The 26,706-nt window shown below is 45.9% G+C and overlaps 1 protein-coding gene across 1 annotated transcript in view; it reads left to right on the forward strand.

Moving 5' to 3' along the window:
- Window positions 1–15,621, forward strand: part of CD84 (CD84 molecule) — a 31,823-nt gene extending 16,202 nt beyond the window's left edge. The window contains exons 3-8 of the mRNA XM_081113344.1: window positions 3,525–3,869; window positions 7,971–8,222; window positions 8,571–8,690; window positions 9,546–9,578; window positions 11,850–11,947; window positions 14,532–15,621. Coding sequence (XP_080969470.1) covers window positions 3,525–3,869; window positions 7,971–8,222; window positions 8,571–8,690; window positions 9,546–9,578; window positions 11,850–11,947; window positions 14,532–14,603 — 920 coding nt within the window. The 3' untranslated portion in view covers window positions 14,604–15,621. The remainder of the gene's footprint in view (window positions 1–3,524; window positions 3,870–7,970; window positions 8,223–8,570; window positions 8,691–9,545; window positions 9,579–11,849; window positions 11,948–14,531) is intronic.
- The last annotated feature ends 11,085 nt before the right edge of the window (window positions 15,622–26,706 follow it).

Here is a 26,706-nt window from a genome sequence, read left to right on the forward strand (position 1 = left end):
TATGAATGAAGAAACTGAGACTCAGAAGGTTTTGTGATTTTATAAGGTTACCCAGCTCATACATGCAAGGACTAGCACCTACATCTTCAGCCTCCCCCTCTTTCCACTACACGCTAAGGTTTTGCAGCTGCCTCTCTTACATCACGGTTGGAACATTTGAAGGTGGCAGAGTCTTTACCTTACGCCTGTCCAAACCCTAGGCCATTTCTCAGCAAGCCCAGAATTCTCACCACAGCAGCAGCACAAATAGCAGCAGGACTTCCCCCAGCTCCTTCTATCTGCCACCCAGCCTGCACCACTTCCTGATGACTTGCCATTGGAAGATAAGATGCACCAACTACAAAAGCAGCACCCCACATCCACCATGTTGTGGCTGCCCCACTGCTCTAACACTAAGAACTCTACCTTAGCAAACTGCCTACACACTTCCTGGAGTCTGATGAAAGAACCCACCAAAATGATGAGGCAACGGCACCCACCCTTTATCCATCTTCTCATATCTGACCTGGCAATTAGGTACTAGGGGCCTTATGTAAAAAAAAAAAAAAAAAAAAAAAAAAAGCCTTAAGATCTGGCACCAGGACCAGCTGTATAATTTGTAGAACCCAGTACAGCATGAAATATGGGGCTCCTTGTTCAAATACTATGAAGAATTTCAAGGTGTTGCAGCATCATTAAACTAAATTCAGGGTCTCTCTGAGCTCCAGGCTCTGTGTGACTGTACAAGTCACATAAACTATATCTGGACATCCAGAGACTCAGGCTGGGACCCTCCACATGTCCCTCTACCTGATGCCATTAGTCCAATGGGACAGTTTACCTGGAGAGAATTCATGTTCAAGAGAATGAATTTTGGTAAACTATGGCTCCTGCCACTGGAAGCACCTTAGTTTCTGCTTGACCCCCCAATGGTGTGTTCCTTGTGCTCTTACCACACATCACATTGAATGCAGTACTTGTATACACGTCTGTCTTTACCAGGACTGCAGCCATGTCCTATTCACCCCTGAGTCCCTAACACAGCATCTGGCACATAGATAGCACCTAATGTTTGTAAATGAGGGTCCTTAGTCGCTCACACCCCCCAGGGCCCTGTTGCATATCCTCCCCTAACTAAGTCGTCAGACCTTGCCTGCGGTGGTCTTCCTCAGAGGAAATGTTGGTTGGTCTGAAAGAAAAGAGGTTTATATTTGCAGCCCCTGGGTTCATTCAGGAACTGCTTACTGGCTGAGGACAAAGGCGGCCTTAGTGAGACAGGTTAAAAATCCCTTTGCTTTTTAAAATTTTTTAAATTGATTTCAGAGAGGACTGGAGGAGAGAGATAGAAACATCAATAATGAGAGAGAATCATTGATAGGCTGCCTCCTGCAGGCCCTCTATTGGGGATCGAGCTTGCAACCGGGCATGTGCCCTGATCAGGAATCGAACCATGACCTCCTGGTTCATAAGTAGATGCTCAAGCACTGAGCCACATTGGCCGGGCCCTTTGCTTTTATAACACTTCAAAATGACCTGCATTCTCAATGACCCTTCTTCTTGCTCTCTTTGTGCCAAGCCTTGAATAAATTATAGGGTCAGCCTGAACCCACTTATGTGGAAAACTTATGTCCTGCTCTTTGGGGCTTAAATGCAGCCAATATTCATCGAAGGAGCACTGTTATTGTTTATGGCTGACACTCTTACTTGATGGGTCAGTGCCTGTGTCTCTTGGTTTTTTAAACATTTGTAATATAATCCGTGGTGGCTCAAAACACTATTTCTTACTAAATAGAGCTCAGTGAGAATAAGAAAGTAATGAGAGAAGAGGAAAAAGTTGAGAAAAATAACATCTTATAATTATACTAGAGGCCAGATGCACAAAATTTGCGTATGGGTAGGGTCCTTAGGCCTGGTCAGCAATCAGGGCCCATCTGTGGGGTGATTGGTGGAGCGATGGGGGGCCCCACTGGCACCTGCCTTGGGTGGCCTGGGGTCTGCGGGCTGGGGGCAGCTCCTGCATTGAGTGACAACCCCCTGGTGGTCAGTGCGTGCCATAGAGACCGGTCGTTCCACTGGTCATTCCACTGTTCGGTCAATTTGCATATTAGGCTTTTATTATATAGGATTGCCTTTCATTTCACAAATTATGTATTAGATCACTTTATTTTATCAGGTGATGGAGGGAAAGAAAAATAAACCTTTAATTCTTTTTGTTCTCGTGCTAGATTTTAAAAACACTCATTCTTGCTCTGACCGGTTTGGCTCAGTGGATAGAGTGTCAGCCTGTAGGCCGAAGGGTTCCGAGTTCAAATCCAATCAAGGGCACATACTTCAGTTGCATGCTCCTCCCTGGTCCAGGCCCTGGTCAGGAATCATACAGGAGGCAACCAACCGATGTGTTTCTCTCACATTGATATTTCTCTCTGTCCTTCCCTCTTTCTTCCACTCTCTCTAAAAATCCAATGGAAAAATATCCTCAGGTGAGGAATAAATAAATAAATACACTCATCCTTCAGCTTTTACTAGAAAGTGTTCCTGGATTCCCAAAACAGATCAAGTCCCTCTTGCTATTCTCTCTCAACCACCATAATACTTACTTGTTTTGTATTTAACCGTTTGTGGTTACCTCGTCCACATTGGTCTCTTTATTTAACTGTTACATTCTGGAGAGCAGGAAGTATATCTATTTTTGTTCACCATTGTATCCCCAGCTCCTTATTACATTAGTTCTGTAATCTTCCATCAGTAGTTTGTCTTCTGGCCTAGGTGTGTTTTTCCTAATGCTTAAAAGAGTAGTTTGCTCAACAAACATTCGTATTATAGATTACATTAATAAATACCTACCACAGTATCTGAAACAAAGCTGACCTTGAATAACTATATGCATTCATTCATAAATGTATGAATGAATAGATGAACTTTACTTCAGAAGTTGTTCCAAGACATTCTAGGCAACACACAAGTGAAATCCATTTATCACTATGTCCCAGAAGTATTTACTAAACACCCACTGTGTGTCAGATACTCTTCCGGGGACTGGAGATACACTAGTTAACAAAAAAGATCCCCCAAATCGTCAACTTAGGGAGTATTTACTCCAGAGCACTGTACCTGCCAGGAATAGAAGCATAAATGTAACCTTTTTGCAAAGACCAAGGGAGCCATCCCAGGCCCTCCCCCAACTCTTCCACTTCTTGGACATCTGATATTGGGAAAGAAAGACATTCAATATCTCAGACCTCATGGATGCTTATGTTCCTTCTAGCTCTCAGAGTCTGTAAGTCTAGATAAACATGTTTTTAATTAAATGCATCCCTGGAAATTCAGTGGGAAACTTCATTTTTGAATGATAATCCTTAAAAAAATGTATCCATCATAACATATTAAATATGTCTACGGTAGAATGCCAAAATAAAAAGGCATCCCCAAGAAACTGGGTGATCTGCATCCATGGGAGCTCCTAAGGGAGACTCCAGCCTGGGGAGACAGGGAGCTCTGAACAGTGCAACAGCTAAATGGCTACAATTTTCTATTTATGTCCTCAGGTCTGGAAGCAGCTGAAAGCAACACAAACATGCTCACCGTGAATGGGATTCTGGGGGAAACAGTTACTTTCCCTTTAAATATCCGAAACATACAGCAAATTACCAACATTAACTGGGTGAGTTCTAAAACATCTGTTGCTGTTGTAATGGCCCTCCCCGGCGCGCCCCCCCAAGTCATTGTGACCCACCAAAACTATAAGCAACGAGTAAACGTCTCAAGTCAGAACTACAACTTGGAGATCAGCAATCTGAGGATGGAAGATGCAGCGATCTACAAAGCTGACATAAACACGAAGAACTCTGAAAAGGAGACACTCACCAGGACCTACAAACTTCAAGTTTATCGTAAGTCGTGGGAAGATAAAGGGCTTGTTTTTTTACTTTTACTTTGCAAAGTTGCTATTGCAGAACAACTGTATTTCTGACTACTGGGTTCCCTAAATCATCTTATGCTTATAAATAAGCATCACTATATTAATACTTTTCAAGAGGGTGTGGCTTTGCTTGTTTTTAGCAATGTAACCTTCTATCAGCATTTGTCCCATGGCCTTGTTTTTCTTTTCTATAAAATGTGAATAATCATACTACTCACTTCCCATGGTTATTGTGAGGACCACGTGAGACAGTGTGTGCAAAGTACTTTAGAAAACTTTTTATTTTGAAATAATTACAGGTACATAGAAAGGTATAAAGACATGTACAAGGAGGATCTGTGTCCACTATACTCAGTCTCTCCCAATGGTAACATCTTATATAACTGCTAGAGGCCCAGTGCAAGAAATTTGTGCACCAGTAGGGTCCCTAGCAGCTGCCAGCTGCTGGCCAGGGCCTTCCTTCGTTCTGTGCTGCCCCCTGGTGGTCATCGCTCATCATAGCGAGTGAAAGGACTCCCTGTCAGTCGAACTCCAGAGGGGACACTTTGCCAATTAGGCTTTTATATATATAGATACTTTAATATCAAAACCAGGAAATTGGCATCTGTGCAAGAAATAGAGCTTACTTTAGATTTCACTACTTACACAGGCACTGATTTATGTGTGAGTATACATGTCGCTCTGTGCAATTTATTTACATAGTAGAGGCCCAGGGCACGGATTTGTGCACCAGTGGGGTCCCTCAGCCTGGCCTGCACCCTCTCGCAATCTGGGACCCTTCAGGGGCTGTCGGACTGCTGGTTTCAGCCTGATCCCCCTAGGCCAGGCCAAGGGACTCCACCAGTGCACAAATCCATGCCCTGGGCCTCTAGTATGCATATAAGATCTGTGGTGAATCTCATCTTGCCCTCCCCCATCTCTCTGAGATTCATCATTCTGTTCCATGTTTTCATGCCAATGTGTTTTCATGCCAATGCGTGTGTTAGCTACCGGTCAAACGGTCGAACATTCGAAAGGTCACTTAGGCTTTTATATATACTAGAGGCCTGGTGCATGAATTTGTGAACGGGTGGGATCCCTCAGGGTTGCCTGCGGGGATCAGGCTGAAACCCGCAGTCCAACGCCACCTGCAGCTCCTGCCTACCACTCCTGTTCATCCTGGCCCCGCTGCACCTGACGTGGGTTTGTGCCCAGTCAGTCCCTATCGGGAGAGGCTTGTGCCGCCACAGTGGTGCTCACCAGCTGTGAGCCCTGCATCTGGTGCCCGTCCTGAGGTGGGGGAGGGGTCAGAATGCAATCAGCCCTCCAGGCGGGCAGTAGGATGCCCTTGCCAGCCTGGGATCCAGATCTATCCCACTGATGTTCGCACCAGTTGTCAGAAGCCACCTGGTGGCCACTTTCATATCATTTCTTCCTTGCGGAGCATCTAGGGAGGGGAAGCGGCACTGTCGTGATTGTGCCAGTGGCACCAGTCCATCGATGCTTGGCCCATTCTCCAGAGAGTGGACCTGCAGGACTACTGAGGGAGTGAGTGGCTGCTGCCGGGCTGTGAGCCACTGGGACAGGTCGGTCAGCTGAGCAGCGCTCCCTCTGTGGGAGCGCACTGAGTACCCGGGGGCAACTCCTGCATTGAGTGTCTACCCCCTGGTGGTCAGTACGCATCATAGCGATCTGTCATTCGGTTGTTAGGTTGTTTGGTCACTTAAGGCTTTTATATATACAGATAAAATGTAGCTTCATGTAACTACTACCACAATCAAGATACTTAACTGTGCCATCACCAGAAGTTCCTCATCCCTTTATAGTCACTCATTACTGCCCCTTTCCCCTCCCAAGCTCCTGGAAGACATTAATCCATTGTTCATATCTGTAATTATGTTAGTTCACAAATGTTTACATAGATGGAATCACGCAGTATGCATGCTTTTGAGGAGTCATCCTAACTATTGCAAGTATCAATAGTTTATATCTTTCATTATAGGAGAACCTTTCATAGCATAGATGTACTAGATTATTTAACCATTCACATATTAAGAAATATTTTAGTTAGAATTAGACCTCTTGCCAGCTGTGTGACCTTGAGCAAGTTGTTTTGTTTATCCAAAATGGCCAAAATGAAAAATAGTGATATCCCTAAATGCTGGTGAGGATGTGGAGAAACTGGATCACTCATACATTGCTGGTGGGAATTTAAATAGATTGGCTATTTTTTTTTTAATGAAAAATTATTCTTAGAAGTTCTGAGATCTGAAGAGAGCTAAAAAGCCATGAAAAGGCATGGAGGTGACTTAAACCATGGGGACAGTAAAGGATCGGTGCTTGCCAGGGGTTTGGGGGAGGGAGGGATAAGTAAGCAGAGCACAGAGGGCTTTTAGGGCAGTGAAACTCTACTGTATGATCTATAATGCTGAATACATGTCACTATATATTTGTCAAAACTCATAGAATATACAACACCGAGAGTGTATATCACCTGTGAACTTTGGGTGACCATGATAGTGCGTCAATGTACATTACCTGTTGTGTGGACCACTCTGGTGGGGATGTTGATGATGGAGGAGGCTGGATGGATGATGTGGATGATGGATGTTGATGAGTGGGGCAGGGTACATATGGTAACTCCCTGTACTTTCTACTCAGTTTTTTTAAGAACCTTAAATTGCTCTAAAAGATAGAACCTATTTTAAAGGGGGAGGGGAGAAGTTCTCAGATAAATAGCAGTGACATTTGCACAACAATGTGAATGTACTTAATTGTACAATTAAAAATGGTTAAGCCGAAGCCGGTTTGGCTCAGTGGACAGAGCATCGGCCTGCGGACTGAAGGGTCCCAGGTTCGATTCTGGTCAAGGGCATCTACCTTGGTTGTGGGCACATCCCCAGTAGGAGATGTGCAGGAAGCAGCTGATCGATGTTTCTAACTCTCTATCTCTCTCCCTTCCTCTCTGTAAAAAATCAATAAAATATATTTTTAAAAATGGTTAGAATACTAAATGTTATGTCAGGTATATTTTATCACAATACATTTTTTAAATTAAAAAAATGGTTTTACATATGATTTCATTCTTGGGCATTTATCTCAGAGAAACAAAATCTTATTTCAGGCAGAAACTTGTATACAAATATTCATAGCAGCTTATTGCAATAACTTTAAGATGTTTGTTTTCATCCCTTTATACACTTAGTTGCAACTTCTTTGCTGAAGTGGATAGTGGCTTTCAAATACTGGAAGAATATTTTCTAATTTGTTTTTATTTTTTTATTTTGTTGTTGTTGTTGTTGCTATTTGCAATGTAATGGCTATAGACAGCACACACTTTCAAGTTTAATCTCTTTAGTAACCTCTCCTCCATTGCTTTCTTAAGTCCAGAGCAACCATCAACAAGACAATAAATCAAGTCCAGGTTTGTAGCATTTGCCAATTCCTGTGATATAAATACTCCCACGGTGGCTGATTTTTTATATTAAATTTATTCAGGTGACATTGGTTAATAACATTATATAAATTTCAGGTGTACAACATCTGTATACAATATTGTGTGCTCACATCCCAAAGTCTAGTTTCCTTCCATAATATATTTGACCTCCTTTGCCCTACCTGTCTTCCCCTTTGGTAACCTCCATTCTGACGTCTGTGTCTAAGTTTTTGCTTTATTTTGATAGTTTGTTACTTTTTGTTTTATATTTCACATATGAGTGAAGTCATATGGTTTTTATCCTTTTTCACCTGATTTATTAGCATCATAGCTTCAAGAACCATCCAGGATGTCACAAATAGAACATTTTAAGACATGCAGAGTTGGAAACACTTTACACATCATTACAAAAGAGAGATACATAGATATAAATAACTTTTAGAGCATAAATAATGGTAAATTGTCAAAAAAATTAGAAAGTGATGAGTTTTGAGTATGTATTCTGTTTGTTTTGAATATGGTTTATTTTATTTTAACTTTTTATACTTTGCTTTTACATGATAGCTGTGTTTAATAAACATTTGAAAAAAAATTTCTTTTAAATATAGCAGTTGGCCCTCACAAGCTGGTATGGGCTAATGTGTTTCCCCTTCATAGGTAGGCTTGGGAAGCCGAAAATTACTCAGAGTTTAACGACATCTTCGAACAGTACTTGTAATGTCACACTGACATGCTCCATGGAGAAAGAAGAAAAAAATGTGACCTACAGTTGGAGTCCCATGGGGACAGAGGGTAGCGTTCTCCAAGTCTTCCAGACTCCTAACAACCAAGAGCTGACTTACACCTGCACAGCCTGGAACCCCGTCAGCAACAATTCTGACTCCATCTCTGCCCAGCAGCTCTGTGCAGGTAACAGCTCTGTCCATCTTTCCTGGGGTCCTACCGACCACTCTGGAGAGCTGTAAGGCCTGAGTGTGGGCCTCATTCTCCAGGGCAATGTGCCCCCCTCATGCTGGGCCTGGTCCCCAGGGGCCTCTCCTCCCAGGAAGCCCTGGAAACCGGTCCAAACCAGAGGGATGATCCCTGGTTCCGTTTCTAACCCTGACTTTCGATAGCAGAAAGTATAGTTTCCCCCAAAGCTCCGGTACTCCCCTGGAGGGTCCCCAGTTTGGACGATGCCCCTGGAATGTGGCCAAGCCTGCCCAGCATCTTGGGCCGATTTTCCGAGAGTTGTCTCACTGCCTCTTCCATTTCCAGATAGCCCCACGGGTCTCCGTATTCACCGTGCTGGATTGCTGAGTGGGCTGGCTGTGCTCTTTCTGGTTATAGTCATCCTACCTTCAGTGCTTTTGTTCCTTTTTTGCAAGAAAGGACGAGGTAAGGTTTCCCCAATGTGGAAATGCACCTTCCTTCTCCCTAGGACTGGAGTCATTTACCCAAGGGGTGTGAAGAGGTCTTTTGTCCCAGGGAATCAGCATTTCTACAATCCCCACCCCACCAACCACACAATCTCCCAGACTGAGGCCCTGCCTGTATGGTATCACTCTGAAGGCTCTTCAGAATCTGTTCATGGGATCACCAGTATCTAGTGGGCCCAGAGCTTGGGTTCAAGTTTAGCACCCCCATTAATAAGCTGTGCTCCATTAGGCATGTATCTTTACCTCTTTGGCTCAGAGTTCTTACCTGCGATATAAGGCTTGGGCAGCGGTTCTCAACCTGTGGGTCGTGACCCCTTTGGCGGTCAAAGGACCCTTTCACAGGGGTCGCCTAAGACCATCCTGCATATCAGATATTTACATTACGATTTAGAACAGTAGCAACATTACAGTTATGAAGTAGCCACGAAAATAATTTTATGGTTGGGTCACAACATTAGGAACTGTATTTAAAGGGCCAGAAGGTTGAGAACCACTGGATTAGAGGGTCTTCAGGGTCACTTTCAATTCCATCATATTTTTTACTTTGGAGAAAATGAGGAACATGTCCTAATTTGGTATTCCATGGTTGTCACTAGATTCTTCCAGATCCCTCTGGATTCTTCTGTATTTGTGCTATTTTCAACTCAGAAAAGCTGACCTTTGCACCCTAGGGGGAAATTACACCATCCTATTCGTCCTGACCCCATATCCACCCAAAACCTCCCCTTCACTCAAATCAGAATAAGAAGCCTGGATGTAGGAGGCTCTCCCTCTGCTTCCTGGTTCTTGACTCTCCTTTGGTCTGATTCCTCAGGTTCCTCCTTCAAGATCTTCCATAAGAAACCTGGTAAGTTTTCAGCCACAAGTTTCTCTGGATGACGATTGGGAGAGATGAATTCATGGCAGAGTGGTTAAGGCTAAGCTTGTGCTTTGCAGACAGTCTGGGGCGAGCATGTCAAACTCGCAGCCCGCAGGGCTGCATGCCTTGTTTATTTGACCCGTGTTAGTCTTTGAGTTTGACATGCTTGGTCTGGGGTGAAGGTCCCAGCTTTTCCACTTATCAGCTACCAGTTATTTTATCATGGTGAGTCTCCATTTTCTCAATTATAAAATATGCATAGTCATGGGTTAAATGGAATTCCACATGTAAAACATTTGTCTGGTGCCTGGCACATAGTAAGTAATCAGTCAATGTTAGCTACCATACCTATCATTGGTAGGCCCTGGCTTGGCCTCATGATGAGAAGTCACACAACCCGCTCAGGCCATAGGTGATTTTCAGGGTTCCTCAAAAAAAGACATCTGTCTTCAATACCTTACAGCAAGCATGTCAAACTCGCAGCCTGCAGGCCACATGTCTCGTTTATTTGGCCCATGTTAGCCTTTGAGTTTGAAATGCTTGCCTTACCGTCTCTTGGGAAGGAAAAAGGGCTGCTTTTTTTTTTTTTATCTATAAGTGAGACAAGAGAAGACTCAGTCTAGCTCACGCACCAAGTCTGAGGCTGGGGCTGGACAGGACTAAACTCTGAAATGTTGGATCCTTCTGAGATTGCTCATCTCAGATCTGTTAAGTGTGGCTATGTTAGTGCCCTTGAACATGAAGACTCTAAATTCTAGCTGTATCTTTTCAACTTGATCCTAAAATGTTCCATGTTAGGAGCAAAGAAAAGCGGTGCACTGGGATGAGTGCTTCTACCGGCCCATAAATTATTAAAAGTGGAAACGTGTCTCTCCTGTCCGCTTCTCTGTAGCTTCACACAGAGTCTGGCACATGGAGGGAGCTTAATCAATGTTTGACTGTGTGAGTCGATCGAGCAAGCCTCAAATGTTTGTAGAGCATCTGCTATGTGCTTAACGTTGAGGCAATAACAGTAATGTATGTACCAGAAGATTCCAACACAGTATATAACCAGAGAGACTCAATCTAGTAGAAAAACCAAGACCTTCTCGTTAAAAAACAACTAGCCATGCAAGGCAGTCAATGCTAAATGCCAGAGACACTAAGAAGAGCCTGGGTAGAAGAGCTACTTTGACTGCCCACGCAGAGATTGAAGAGTCTCTTTAGCCTAATGTGGACTCTAGGAGAGAAAAGAACTCCCGCTGAGCTCTGGGTGAGGCTTGAGCCGGGTGCTTCCCATAGCACATGGAATCCCTAGAAGAGGGAAAGACAGTCCAAACACCCAAGCATCCATCTCAAGAGGATGGGAGCCGTCTCTTAGGGCTTCATTTCTTCACCTTAAAAAGAAAATATTAGAATAGACCATCTCTAAAAAGTCATCCACCTTTTGATTTTGGTTTTGTGTGTGTGTGCGTGTGCGTGTGTGTGTGTTGTTGTTGTTTTAATCCTCACCCAAGGATATTCTTCCATTGATTTTTTTTTTTTTTTTTTTAGAGAGAGTGGAAGAAAGGAAAAGAGAGAGAAATATTGATGTGAGAGAAACACATCGATTGGTTGCCTCCTGCATGAGGCCTGACCAGGGTCCGGGCTGGGGAGGAGCCTGCAACTGAAGTACATGCCCTTGACCAGATTCCAACCTGGGACCCTTCAGTCTATAAGCCAATGCTCTATTCACTGAGTCAAATCGGCTGGGGCCGTGGTCGGCAAACTGCGGCTCGCGAGCCACATGCGGCTCTTTGGCCCCTTGAGTGTGGCTCTTCCTAAGCCTTAGGAGTACCCTAATTAAGTTAATAACAATGTACCTACCTATATAGTTTAAGTTTAAAAAATTTGTCTCTCAAAAGAAATTTCAGCCGCAACCGGTTTGGCTCAGTGGATGGAGCGTCGGCCTGCGGACTGAAGGGTCCCGGTTCGGTTCCGGTCAGGGGCATGTGCCAGGGTTGCGGGCACATCCCCAGTGGGAGATGTGCAGGAGGCAGCTGATCGATGTTTCTCTCTCATCGATGTTTCTGACTCTCTGTCTCTCTCCCTTCCTCTCTGTAGAAAATCAATAAAATATATTTTTAAAAGGGGAAAAAAAAAAAAAAAAAAAAAAAAAGAAATTTCAATCGTGGTACTGTTGATATTTGGCTCTGTTGACTAATGAGTTTGTTGACCACTGGGCTAGGGCAAGTCATCCACCTTTTGCATATCGTGTTTCTATCTTTATTTGTGACACAGATGCTGCCTCAAAGAACACAATATACACATATGTCAATGCTCCAAGAGATCCTCAGCCAGCAGAGCTCAGAATCTACGATGAAATCTCCCTGTCCAAGGTGAGCTGATGCGACTCATGGATCTTCACCAGCTCTCCCAGGACAGGGAGTCACTGGGGGCAGGCCTCTCTTTACTACTGCCTCGCCAGAAGCCACAGGCAAGAATCTGGAAATACCGTGTCAGGGAAATACCGTGTCAGGGAAATACCATGTCAGGGAAATGACGCCAGGATTCTCTCTATGGGGACAGGAAGGTGGTCAATTGTCATCCCATGGCAGCCTCCAGGGTGAGGCCCCAAACTTTCATGTGGGGGTCTGGATGAGATGAGAATTATGATTAAGAGTGAAGCACCCTCTACAGGGGACAAGCTATAAGAGAGCCCCTGGTGTGAGGTGAGGGCTGTTCCAGGTGAACAGGTTGCTTAAGGGGGCTCCAAGGTCACAGAGCTGAGAGAGGTGCCCTTGAATTCGATTAACTTGTCTGCCTGCAGCAGCAGCTTACTTTGCTCAGACTTAGAGTCACTCTGTCCCACACCTGCTAACGCCCACCTGCCTTTGACCTGCCTGCCCCTCCCTCACCTCCACCCTGAATCAGTATTTTACCTGGTATCGCCTTTCTCTGTGCCTCTGCCAGGCTGCTCCCCTGAAGGGGTAAACTGAGGCTTGCCTGATGAATCTAGCACTGTGTTTGGACTAATAGGGCAGCGGGGTCCATAAAGCCCGTGGAAAGCTAATACCCTGACTAAGCGAAACTCGGTCTCCACCATGCAAACCCCTCTTCTTGATTTTTTCTGCCCAAATGCTACCCACCCTCCCATCGCACCCTCATCTGACCCAGAACTTCTCCAAAGCTGGGTGGAAGCAGAGCTGAGGCCTGGGGAGAAGTCCACCTGGTGAAAATGCTACCAGGGAGGAGTGACGGGCAGGGGTAGAAGTAGGAAGGGGGACACATAACATTGTGCTTGGGTTCCATGACTAAGGGAATGACAGGTGTTTTACAGGTGCTTCCCACCAAGGAGAAGCCAGGAATCACAACGTATTCCACAGTGCAGTACTCTGCTAATGCCAATCCTTTCTAATGTTTTATCCCTGTTGTCATATCTGTTCCAACAATTCTGCTATTACACCTGCTCATTCAACAAGGGGCCAGCTGGTTTCCTTGGGACTCCTCTCTAGACTTCTCAGGACTACTGGCTGAGGGCTTTGGTCTAAGGTACTTCCACACATGCACAGAACCCTACTCCCCAGGTCAATGGTTATTCACAGGCTGGCCTGTTTGGGGTGCTGATCCCTCCCTTTAAGTGCAGGACCCCCTGAGCCCCTGATCATAATGTGGAAACCTCAGCCTTTACAATACCCAGGGCCTCTGTTAGCTCACGGTGTGAAAATAAGAAAACAGGTGCCTCCCGGAGGCCCACACCAGGTACACAGACTGGCAAGCAGAACACAGGCTCATTTCGGCTCCCATTTGCCCCCTCAGCTGAGCGTTACAGTATGCAACCTGCACAACCATTTGTCGTGGTCTAGTGACAGTCACAAGTCCCTGTGCTTCCGTGTCTGTCCCTGGAATGTGCAAAGCAACAGTAAACCCTGTCCTTTAACAGAACTTTCCATGTGGGGGATCTGTTGAGGGGCGCTCACCATCTGAGGGTCCTCATTTCTGCTACTGTCAGAAGGTCAGCTTTGGGGTCCCTTGGGGAATCAAATGTTTAGAAAGTGTTCCTGTGTAATAGCTGAGCTAATACGCAGGAAGCTAATCATGAAAGATAAATTTGAACCCAGGAGTCTAGAAAAATGGGGAAATAATGATAATAAATGAATGGTGGGAGGATAGATTGGGAACATGGAATGGAATGTAAGTGAATCCATAAGTAAAAAATCAAGAGCTGATTCTTTAAGGCATCTGTGAGCCGGACAAGTAGGGAAGTTGTAAAGGTAAGCCAAGCGCCCCGCAGAAAGAGACAGAGGGCCCTTTTCCCTCAGTGATCACCAAGGGGAAGGAAGGAGAAGGAAAAAAGAGGTGAGTGAGGCAAGAAGAGAAGGAAAAGAAAGGAGGAAGGAGAAGCAAGAAGTGAGGGGCGAGGGGCTCACATGTTTGAACCAGGATCTGAAGGAGAGTGGGAGGAAACAGAGGAGGACTTCGCAGTGTGGAGAGCTAGACTTGAGGAATCCATCAGGGAGTCCTGAATTGAGGTATCTCAAAGTGAATCCTCTAGACAAGGTGAATGACGATTATTCATTGGTCAGTATGTGATTTAAGATCAAAGACTCCTCGAGCCAGTGGGCAGGTTGCCTGCAGTGTTCTGAGCACGAGAGATGCTAGCAGAGGTGACTTGCCACGGTGAATAGGAGAAGGTACAGAAGGAACTGGGCCTCAACTAGGAACAAGGAAGACAAGGGGCTTGAGCCTGGCTGTTGCCTCAAGCCTGTGATCAAAATCATTCCTTCCTGCTTTTTTCTGGGTGAAAAAGTTGATGACCCAAAGGCTTCCAAATGGGGCGCCTAGGGCAGAGGAGAAAGACTCAGCAAAGGGCAAGGCCCTGCTACCCCACATTTCCTCGGGGCAACTCCCCTGGGTTCCTCATGGGAACTGGAATTCCCCAGCAGCACCTTTATGTTAACATGTCCTCTCTCTCCCTCTCAGGCACAGGTGGACAAAACCATCAGCACTCAGGACAGCAAACCTAGGACTCCAAGCTATGTATCTGTGATCTAGGCTGCCAGACAGCATTCTCTCCATGGAAACTAAACCATAACCACAGATAATGGCAGATACCCTGGACCCAGACTTTCTCTGCCCACCTCTTACCTGAAGACTGCAAATCGCCACATCCCAATATGAAAACCAGGAAGCCCTCTGCTGCTGGACATAGCTTGTGCTTAGATAGACAGATGGGCATGTGCCCTTTCTGAAATGGGTGGATTGCCTTCTGTATGAATAAGGCAAGTCCCTTGGCACAGTGCCCTCCAATCTTCTTTACGTCGCAGCGCATGTAGAAAATATTTTTATGGCACAATGAAGTAAACAATCAAGATTGCTCGTGCCTGGAGGCTGCCTGTGGCTAGAGGCCTCTTGTGATTGCAGGTGATGACCCTTCCCAGCAACTCCAAACATAGAGAGGACCCGTATTGTGCACAGCTGTAATACGCCGTGGACCACCACCCAGGATGCTCTGCTGACACTCAATATGTGGGAGAAGCCCTGGTTCATGGCTTGAGAAAATTAGGCAAAGGCCCCCTTTTTCCTTTAGGCAGATGCAGCCCCCTCAGAGTGTGAGCTGCATGCATTTCAGCCTCCACTTGCCCCCTTGACCCAGGAACCTTTGTTCATGTACAACTGGCTGGACCAGTGCAACCGTACATGACAGTACAACGTGAGAAGTCGTCAGAGTTGTGATTTAACGCTCCCCAAATATTGTGTTGGAAAATGCACTTTCTGAGGGGTTCTAGTGTGTGGGGCCATTTTTCTTCAGGCCCTACTTCAAAAGTTTCATGAGACTTTCTTTCCAGCCAAGCCTTCCTTCTGTGTCACTTGGTGATGGTTACCTTTATGTGTCAACTTGGCGGGGCCAGGGGTGCACAGATATTTGGTTAAACTTTACTCAGATGCATGTGTGAGGGTGTTTCTAGGTGAGATTAACATTTGATTTTGTAGACTAATTAATCCTGTTTTCCTGGGTGGGCATCACTAAATCCTCTGAAAGCTTGAATAGAACAAAAAGGTGACGTAAGGGAGAACTCTCTCTCTCTCTCTCTCTCTCTCTCTCTCTCTCTCTCTCTCTCTGTGTGTGTGTGTGTGTGTGTGTGTGTGTGTGTGTGTGTGTGTCTTCGAGCTGGGACATTGGTCTTCTTCTGCCTTTACACTTGCACTTGGACTGGTACTTACACCATTAGCTCTCCTGGCTCTCAGGCCTTCAGACTCAGACTAGAACTATATACCATCACCACTCCAGCTTGCCGACTCCAGATCTTGGGCTTTCTCAATCTCCATAACTACACGAGCCGATTCCTTACTATAACTAGTTCTCATGGTCTGCAGAACCAGGCAAACACATCATGCAAGCAGCCTCAACACCAAGAAGCCATGCCCAGTACCCCATTCTCCAAAAGAGAATGACAAGTTATATCTCTGACACTTTAGGAGAACTAAGTGCAACCCAACCATCAAAACAAGAGACTTGAAAGAAGCAAAGTCATTCTCGAGCAGGAACTTGAGAGATGATGTTGCAGATTATGAAACTAGGCCCAACCCAGTGCCCAAGGCTTCACCCAGAGCGTCAGAGAGTTCGGCTCACGGTTAGGCGCTCCTCCCTCTCCCCTGCTACGTCTGAGCAGAACACTCTAGTGAGTATTTGAAAAATTGCTCCCCTTATAAGCTAACAAATATAACCAGCTAAATCCTAAATGCCCACAAACAACCCCAGACTGAACAGCAACACTAAACTGCATTTAGGCAGAACGAGGATGTTAGTCCTAGTGAATGGACCCATAAAACCCCCTGGCCCCCACTATCTTTAGCACTTTGTTGGGGCTGCAAGGCCCCCAAAGTATGAGATGAGTGTAATGTCTGCCCTGGGCTAACTGAGAAACCAATTCCAGCACAGACACTACAGCTAAAAGCTGAACTACATACGACCTGGAGTGGCACCGGCTAGCACAGTCAGAAAAGACCTGATGGGGGAGGCGGCGCTGAAACCGGGCCTTGAAGGATGAACAGCATTTGGCAGAGGGTGAAGAAGACAGAGGGCATCCACATGAGGAAACCATAAACAAAGCAGCCCTGGATCTGCAGGATGTATTTGGGGCACCTCCCCAGACACACCAAGCATGGTCACAGCCCCTTGCCTATGTGTGGCACAGAGCCTCAGCGAGAATGTGTGCCCCACCCCTTCTCCCTCTACACATTGTGTAATACCCAGTCCTCTATGATTTCCTGATACGATTAGTGAACTTAATTATGGCTCTTTTTCTACCCTTTTCTTTCCCCCTGTTGGTCTTCAGTCATTATAACTCATTCCATTCTGCCTCACATATGGACGATTATTTATCTCCCTCTACATTATACATCACTCAAGGACAAGATCCATGACTTCACGATCATGAAGAGGCGCACATAAGAGGTGATAGTTGTATTCACTTCTGCATCTACCACCAAGCAACAGTGCCTTGTACCCTGCTCGCGAGCAATAAATACTGTTGAAGAGAAGGTACTTATTGGACGTGTTGATATATTACAGCCAATAAGCACCGTGGAATCTAATTATGACACATATTAAATATCAGTATGCAAATGGCAGAGGCTGTTCTGGAGGGAGAAGACTTTCAGAGTTAGGCCAACCAAGAGGACAGCTGAAGCCATGAACCAGGTGTGAGCAGGTGAAAGGCAGTCACTCTAGGGAGGGACATGAAGGAGGAAATAATGAGATTTGGTGATAAAGGATGGAAAAATTCCAACATGACACTGAACACCATGTTTCTCCTAAAATAAAAGTACTTCTCATCTTGACGTGAGTTGAGGGATCCCTCTTGAATATCCTCATTCTCTAAACTGCCCCTGCTTCTCCCTGGCGCGCTCACTCATTCAAATTCTTAATGTCCTAATGCCCCAGTGAAAAGTGAAGAAAGAGCTAGGGAAGGAGAGAGAGAGAAAGAGAGGGAAGGAGGGAGGAAGGGAGCGAGGCAGGGAAAAAATCAGGCAAGCGTTTCTTAGGTCTTCCAGGAAAACAAACCTGAGGTGGAACCAGTGCACAGGAATTCTGAAAGTGGCCTACTCTTTCGTTTGTGAATATTCTAATTTATTAGACTCTCCTGTAAAATGAGTGTGTAAATATATGCTAACAAAAGGAAACTTGACTTTGGGTGCTGAGTACAATACAATGTACAAATGATATATAATAGAATTTTACAATTGAAATCTATATAATTTTATTAACCAGTAATAGCCCAATAAATTTAATAAAATTAAAACAAATAAATAAGGAAATAAATAAAAAGTGTGATTTTATTTACCCCTTCACAGCTTTCCAGATGAACTAAATTGTGACCGACAGGTCTATAAAATAAGAATATTCACCCTAACCGGTTTGGCTCAGTGGCTAGAGCGTCAGCGTGTGGACTGAAGGGTCCCAGGTTCGATTCCGGTCAAGGGCATGTACCTTGGTTGTGGGCACATCCCCAGTGGGGGGTGTGCAAAAGGCAGCTGATCGATGTTTCTCTTTCATTGATGTTTCTAACTCTCTATCCCTCTTCCTTCCTCTCTGTAAAAAATCAATAAAATATATTTTAAAAAGAATATTCTTTCAGCCCTGACCAGTGTTGCTCAGTGGTTAGAGTGTCAGCCCGTGCACCAAAGGATTACGGGATACTGTCAAGAGCATGTATCTGAGTTTTAGGTTTATCAGGTGTACCAGTTAATAATGTGAATTTTGTAATAAAAGAAAACACGATAATTTCAAGAGAAACATCAAAAGTGCTTTATTCAAAGTAATGTCCATCACTAGCTACACATTTCCCTCATCTTTCAGGTAATTTGTGGATACTGTCCCAAAAGAACTTTTCTTGTTTTGAGGCAAACCATTCAGAGACCAAATTTTCCACTTCTTATGTTTTGAAGTGCTGCTCAGAAAGTGCATGTGCCACCCATCAGAACAAGTGGCAATTTGAAGGAGCAAGGTCTGGTGAATACAGCGGGTGGGTTAATACTTCCCAGGCAAGATCTTTTAATGTGTCTTTAATTGGTTTTGAAGTGTGTGATGGTGTGTCATCATGAAGCAAAATTACTTTGCCGTGTCTTCTGGCCCATTCTGGTCGTTTCACAATCAAAGCGTGGATTAAATTGAGTATTTGTTGTCAGTAGTGATCAGTATTAACGGTTTCACCTAGTTTTAGAAGCTCATAATACACCACACCTTCCTGATCCCCCCAAATGCAGAGCACTGTCTTCTTTCCGAAGCGATTTGGCCTTGCAGTCGATGTTGATGGTTGACCTGGATCAATCAACCCATGATTCTGTGCGTTTGGGATTCTCAAAATAAATCCACTTTTCATCGCCAGTCACATTCAATGCAAAAAAGACTTTCTTTTGTGCCGTTGAAGCAACATTTTACTGATGACTTTTCAGTTTTCCATGTGTCTTTCGTTCAGTTGACGTGGCACCCATTTTCCTTCCTTTAAAGTCTTTCCCATTGCTTGTAAATGATTGTAAATGGTTTGCTGAGCAACGTTTAATCTTTCTGCAAATTGTTTTTGAGTTTGATACACATCTTTTTCCAACAATGCTTGTAATTGTTGGTCTTCAAACTCTTTCAGTTGACCTGGACGTTCTTTGTCTTTCACATCAAAATCATCACTTTCAAAGCGTTTAAACCAGTGTTCACAAGCATCTTGAGATGGAGCATGTTCACCATAAGCTTCCCGAAGTATACGATAACTTTCAGCAGCACTTTTCTTCAAAATAAAGTAATGAATTAAAACTTCCCACAAATGCTCTTTTTTGGTACGAAATTTGACATTTTTAAGCATAAAAATATCTATGTTAACACCTTCAGAAAATTTGACATATGAAGTTTTGCAGCTTGCTGTCAATACAACAAAATAGCATACATATCAAATCTCATATATATCAACATATGTGAAACTCCACCTATTGAAAAAAATCTGCATTATTAAGCGGTACACCTGGTAATGCCCAGCCCAAGTCAGGGAATGTGTGGGAGGCAACGAATTGATGTGTCTCTCTTATATCTATTCCCCCCCCCCTCTCTCTCTCCCCTCCCTCTCCCTTCCACTCTCCAAAAATCAATGGAAAAAATATTCTCAGAGGATTAACAAAAAAAAATAAAAATGAGAAACCATTCTTTCTATAGAACAGGATCTTGTATCTGACCAAAGATGTGTCAATTTTACACTTGAAGTTGAAATCTCAGGGGCAGAGTCCTCTAGGGCAGCGGTTCTCAACCTGTGGGTCACGACCCCTTTGTCGGTCAAACGACCCTTTCACAGGGGTCGCCTAAGACCATCCTGCATATCAGATATTCACATTATGATTCATAACAGTAGCAACATTACAGTTATGAAGTAGCAACAAAAATAATTTTATGGTTGGGTCACAACATGAGGAACTGTATTTAAAGGGCCAGAAGGTTGAGAACCACTGCCCTAGGGCAGTGGTCGGCAAACTCATTAGTCAACAGAGCCAAATATCAACAGTACAACGACTGAAATTTCTTTTGAGAGCCAAATGATTTAAACTTAAACTATATAGGTAGGTACATTGTTATTAACTTAATTAGGGTACTCCTAAGGCTTAGGAAGAGCCACACTCAAGGGGCCAAAGAGCCGCATGTGGCTCTCGAGCCACAGTTTGCCGACCACGGCCTAGGGGAAAGCACGGGTAGGCCAGGGTGGTAAAGCATGGCCCTTACCAGGGAACTGAGAAAATGAAAAAACGTTGCAGCTCATGCTTCTCAGAAAAAGAAAGTGAAGATGATTTAACATGTGTGTGTGTTTTCCATTGGCAGTAAAGTCTCTGCAGTTCTCTTAGCAATATTTTTTTCTGCTATATCTTTTTGGGCAGTGGACACAAAAGAAAATATAAACAAATGGGATTACGTCAAACGAAAGAGTTTTTGCACAGCAAAGGAAACCATCAACAAAAGGAAAAGGCAACCCACTGAATGTTCGCCAGTGACACACCTGATAAGGAGTTAATATCCAACGTTTATAAAGAACTCATACAACTCAACACCAAAAGAAGCAAACAAACCGATTTCAAAAATGGGCAAAAGACCTGAATAGACACTTCTCAAAAGAGGGCATGCAGATGGCCAACAGACACATGAAAAGATGTTCAGCGTCACTGATGATCAGAGACATGCACATTTAAACCACAACGAGAGACCACCTCACACCTGTCAGAATGGCCACCAACAATAAAGCAGCACATGTTGGTGAGGATGTGCAGAAAAGGGAACACTGGCCTTTCCCTTGGAATATCCCATCTCCCATCCCTTTTCCTTAAATACATTCAATTCTTCTTTTAAATGTTTATACGGGAGGAGGAGGAGCCAGCCGGGCTGGGGGCGGCGGCACAGTCTCCGGGATCCCCAGGCCTGGAGGGGGTCTGCGCGCGGCCCGCTGGCTCTGCCCCCCCCCCTCCCCCCGCGTCCGGTCCCGAGCGGGCCTCCCTCGGGCCACCCCGATGGTGACCGGGCCCAGCGGCGCCTGAGCCGGGAGCGCGAGGAACATGACATCGCGGAGGTGAGGAGCCCCGGGGGCCCGGCGCGGCCTCGGCCCGTTCCCCGCCGTGGTCCGTCAGCCCCTCCCGGAGGGGGCGCCCCGGCGGGGCTTCGGTCGCTCGTCCGGAGTCGGGGGGGAGCCCGGGGGGAGATGCTTTCTTCCAGCCTCCTCGCCCTCCCGGGCCGGGCCGGGCCCCACCGCGCCCCCACCCCTCGGTCCCCATTCATTTCCTGCCTCCCCGAGTTCCGGCTCCCGCAGCCTCGGGGATGCCGGTCTGGACGGGGCGGGTAGAGCCGTCGCGGGACCCGCGGACGCCAGCGGCCCGGCCCGGCGCCGCATTCCTGACCCATTGCCTCAGGAGAATGGCCTCGTGGTGGTTCCGAAATAACCCCGCTCGCCGCCCGGGAGGCTCCGGGGCCCGGGGGCCGGAGGGAAGCGGAGGGCGCTGCGCGGGGCCGGGCCCCCGACGGCGGAGCTGCTGGCGGCCCCCGCCTCCCGCGCGCGCTGCGGGGCTTCGCTCAGGACCCCGGCCCCTTTAGATGCGGGTTGGCATCACCCCCTCCCTCCCCTCACGTGCCAGGAATGGAAACACTGACTGTATCAGCAGCCATTAGAAGTATTCCCTTTCTCAGCGACCTTCGCCTTTGGGAGGTGGGGGGAAGGGAGCTGTGTCTCTCTGTTGAATCTTCATCACAACCTTAGGCGTCAGGAAGCATTCGTCATCCGTTTGGCGGATGTGGAAACTGAGGCTCTGACGTCACCTGCGGGTCAATGACAGGGTCGGAACCTTAGGGTCGCAGGGAGGGTTAGCGAATTAACGAGATCCTTTGAAAGTTCAGGGTAATACTGAGAGCTAACGTTTGTTAAGCTGTGACTGTAAGCCACACACATCTCATCTTCACTATAACCCGACGAGCTAGGTGCTATTATCCCTCCCCCCTTTTTTAAAAAAATGTATTTTTATTGATTTCAGAGAGCAATGGAGAGGGAGAGAGAGAGAGAAACATCAATGATGAGAGAGAATCATGGATCGGCTGCCCCCTGCACACCCCCTACTGGGGATCCAGCCCGCAACCCAGGCATGTGCCCTGACCGGAATCGAACCTGTGACCTCCTGGTTCAGCGGTGGAAGCTCAGCCACGGAGCTGTGCCAGCCAAGCTATTATCTATCCCCTTTTTAAGGATGAGTGAACTGAGTTTCGGGAGTTAGGCAACTTGCCAAAGGTCGCCCAGCGGATAAGTGGTGGAGCCAGAATCCCCACTGTTTAATCACCACGTTACTCTTACTATTTTATAATGTTGCTAATTATTTTTTAAGCCTTAATTTTGTTGTTGAACAGGAGTGTGTGACCTCTTGTTTTCAGATGGCGATCCTGCTATTTTGTATCGCCTCTATATACATTTCACATATAAGACTCATTGTTTAGTCTTCATTGTCCCGTATGGCCAATGTCATAGACGTTTGAAAAACTGTTTTAAGCAGTTGGGGTTATTTGAATGAGAGACTTTTCAAAATATTAGGAATGTCTTCTCAAACCACACCTGCACAGTATTTATTGGTGGATCTGGAACGAAAACTGGAAGCTTAGGAAGTGACTTGGACAGGTCTGTTGGCAAGTGCTTACAGATCGGGGTAATATATCACTGCATTTCAACAGAACAGTGTACAGCCTCAAATGTTGTCATCCTTGAGGGAGCTTTTAAATAAAACAGTTGTCTATTTAAAAAAAATTAAAAAATAAATGTTTATAAGAATTTATTTGAGCCAAACTGATGACATAAGCTGTGGGACAAGATCTCAGATGCTCCAGAGAATCATAACAGTTTTACAGCTTCTTTCATGCATTTGAAATTAAGGAGGGGATGTAAGAAAGATTGGGGAGCACATGATCTTGTTAACTATCCTATAATTATAGTTAACTAGATATGTGCTCTCTTGAGGGTTTGAAGAGGAATAGAAGACAATTGGGGGCCAGCAATCTGAATCTGTGCCAGTAACCAGTATCCTGATGCACATTGTTAGCCTATAAAGTCACTGCCCCTTCCTTAGGCAATAATCTGTTTCCCTAAATACTCCCGGTTCACAAGGGCCACAAACCAAGAACTTAACAGCTTAGCCAGAGGGGAGGTCACTGGCATTACCCAGGCCAGGCCTTTGGGTGTAATCTCACTTCCCCCGACCCCAACCCACAGAGGGCCTGCAAAGCCTGCGAAAAGTCCAGAAGCCTGGTCCATATTTGGGGAGACAGAAACCCAGGGGATAAATGGGAGAGATCCTCCACATTCAGTGCTCAGGCTTTGGAAAGCGACTCCCCTGAGTCACCATCCTAGCACACCTGCAAATAAAGGCTTTCCTGCATCTTCTGAGCACCCGGGGTGTGTTTTCCGGCCGCCTGGTAAATTCTGCGACAGGTTACCACCCCACTTGTGGCGTTTCCAAGGTGTGTTAACCTAGATGCACAAGGTTGGAGTGTGTCTTTTATTAGCTGTCCTTTCTAATAAAGAAAGTCTCCAGCTGGCATTGCTCGGCACATTCCTGTGCTCCATTATGCCTGTGTTCTTGCCCCTCGGGGCGATTTTCCTGTTATTCTCTTTGTAGGTTTCATGATTAACAGCCTTTGGCTTCCAGTGAACTGACTCACCCAGTTTCCAGTGGACCACCTGCACCTGGCCCCACCTGCACCTGGTCTGACCAGTTACTCTGACTGACCCTTACAAGAGACGTAAATATCCCGCTCCCTCTCCTCTGCCCCGCTGATGCCAGTTTGGTCTCAGCCCTTCTAGCAGATGTAATAATCCTATCTAATAATAGACAAACAGGGTAATTGACCATATCTTCGCTATGCCTCCCATTGGCTAATCAGCGTGAGATGCAAATTAACTGCCAACAAAGATGGCGGTTAATTTGCATATGTAGGCTCTAAGCGGCAGAGTGAAGACTGAAAGTGAGCTGGAGCCGCGAAGACGGAAGATGGAAGGCGGCTCCAGCTGAAGCGAAGGCCTGGGTCCCGGGTGCTGGAGGAAAAACCGTGCCGGCAGCCAGGAGAAGGGAAGGCCTGTTGCACGAATCTCTTCATGCAACAGGCTTTTAGTACATTTATAATTCTTTACCCCTTTTGGACTCGTGTGTTCCTCCTTCAGCAACCCTAACAGCAGTCAATGTTCTTTAAAGTCTCTATCTTTTTTTAAAATATATTTTACTGATTTTTTACAGAGAGGAAGGGAGAGGAATAGAGAGTTAGAAACATTGATGAGAGAGAAACATCAATCAGCTGCCTCCTGCACACTCCCCACTGGGGATGTGCCCACAACCAAGGTACATGCCCTTGACTGGAATCAAATTCTGGACCTTTCAGTCTGCAGGCTGATGCTCTATCCACTGAGCCAAACCAGTTAGGCTAAAGTCTCTATCTTCTGGGAGCTCCCTGATGGGGAGCAAGGAGCCAGTGGGTACAATGGACCCTTGCTTGTACCTAGCACTGGTTCCAGGTCCATGGGGTGGTCCTGGTTGGGCTTCTTTGGATTCCTGCCAGCTACCAAATAAATGTTGAAGCCAACCCATTTCCTGGCTTCTGGAATCCCCTGGCATCGTGCCTGTGGCTTCCCCAGCCAGTACACATCACCTCAGTTTTTCTTTATCCACCATCTGAGATGGCTGTTTAGCCTTCCCAGCACCACCATGTTAACCTTTCACTTCCAGTGCCTTACAAGGAAGCCCAGATGAGAGGCAGCAAATATTTCTTGTGTCAAACGTGTTGGATTCAACTTAGGTCTTAGGTGAGACAACAGGAGTGCTGAGGCTGGGACTGGGACTCAAAATGGGAAAATTCCTGACAACACTGTGAATAAGAGTCCAGGATTCATGCTCAGGAACCCCCAGTCCAGGCAGCAAGCAGGATCCCCGGTACTCACCCCAGAGATGTCCCCTGCTTATTCAATCCTAGCAGAGGCACCAGTTAATGAAACCAGACTACCATTGGATCCAGACTGCCTATCACTACTTGAGCCAATTAAGCAGAATCAGGGTTGAATCATATATGAGCCAACCCTGTATTATTCCAATAATGCCGGCAGTATGGGAGAGCAGCAGGTCATCCACAAAAATCTGCTCTGCTCCATCCCATGGCCCCCATAAACGAGCTGCTTATATTCGGTAGAAGGACAAAAGTACAAGGGGAAGTAGGCAAAAGGAATAAGAACTGGTGTAATGGTTACCAGTTATAGGCAATGCAAGCTGGGGCAGGCACCTCTGGGATGCTATTGTTTTGGCAACAAGCTTGTTAATCTTTCCATGATAATAGGCAGTTCTCAGATAAGGAGAATAGACTTCATTCCAGGTTTACTCCTATGTCTTGGTTGTACAACTCTCAGCCAGGTTAGAATGTTCTTTCTCTAATCAAGAACAGAACAATCATGGTTAGCAGAGCATGATTAATCTTTCTTCTTTTTAAATATATTTTTATTGGGAGAAACCAAGATGGCGGCATAGGTAAACACCTGAAATTGCTGCCTCGCACAACCACTTCAAAAATACAACTAAAAGACAAAACAGTCCTAGCCTATTTGACTCACTGGATAGAGCGTCAGCCTGGGGACTGAGGGGTCCCAGGTTTGATTCCAGTCAAGGGCATGTACCTTGGTTGCGGGCACATCCCCAGTAGGGAGTGTGTAGGAGGCAGCTGGTCGATGCTTTTCTCTCATCGATGTTTCTAACTCTCTATCCCTCTCCTTTCCTCTCTGTAAAAAATCAATAAAATATATATTTAAAAAAAAAAAAAAGACAAAACAGACAGCATCCAGAACCACAGGAAGGCTGGCTGAGTGGAAATTCTACAACTAGAAGGAAAGAGAAAAGCACACTGAGACTCAGAAGAGATGCAGAAGTAAAGTGCAGAGGTACGGAGGTGCACGTGGAAAGGGCTGGCAACTGAGGACACAGTTGTCTTTTTCAATTGAGAGGGAGACATAAGCTCCTGACTACTCTGAACTCCAATTCCAGGTGAGTCTCTGGGGACCCAGACTCACTCATACGAGGAGACACTGGACTGTCTGTCATTGGGCGATCTCAAGGGCGGCTTTCTCTCAGAGGTGCTTGTAGCGATTACCGTGGGACACTAAGACCTGGGACCTATTAGGGGTGGGCTGAGGATCAGCCATAGCTGTTTGCTCTGCCCTGTTGATTCCATGAGACCCGCCCCACCCAAGCTGTGCCGAGGCTTTTGCATATGAATGGTCTAGCCCCATGGTCGGCAAACTGTGGCTCTTCCACAAAATACCACATGTGGGCATGAACGTACAGTGCAAATGAAACTTCGTGGCCCATGTGCAGAAGTCGGTATTTTGTGGAAGAGCCACACTGAAGGGGCCAAAGAGCCGCATGTGGCTCGCGAGCCGCAGTTTGCCAACCACTGGCCTAGCCCTTTGCAATCTAAAATTACCTAACAAACTGCAGCTGGGTCAGAGAGACCCAGAACATCCAAAAGAAGACCCACGGCCCCACAGCAGCTTGCATTGCTTCACAGCTGGCCCTCATCCAGGCACCTCCAAACCCCAAACAAAGAAGAGATATAGAGTTCAAAACC

This window comes from Myotis nattereri (assembly GCF_964212035.1).
Source record: "Myotis nattereri genome assembly, chromosome: 18".
Classification (NCBI taxonomy): Eukaryota; Metazoa; Chordata; class Mammalia; order Chiroptera; family Vespertilionidae; genus Myotis; species Myotis nattereri.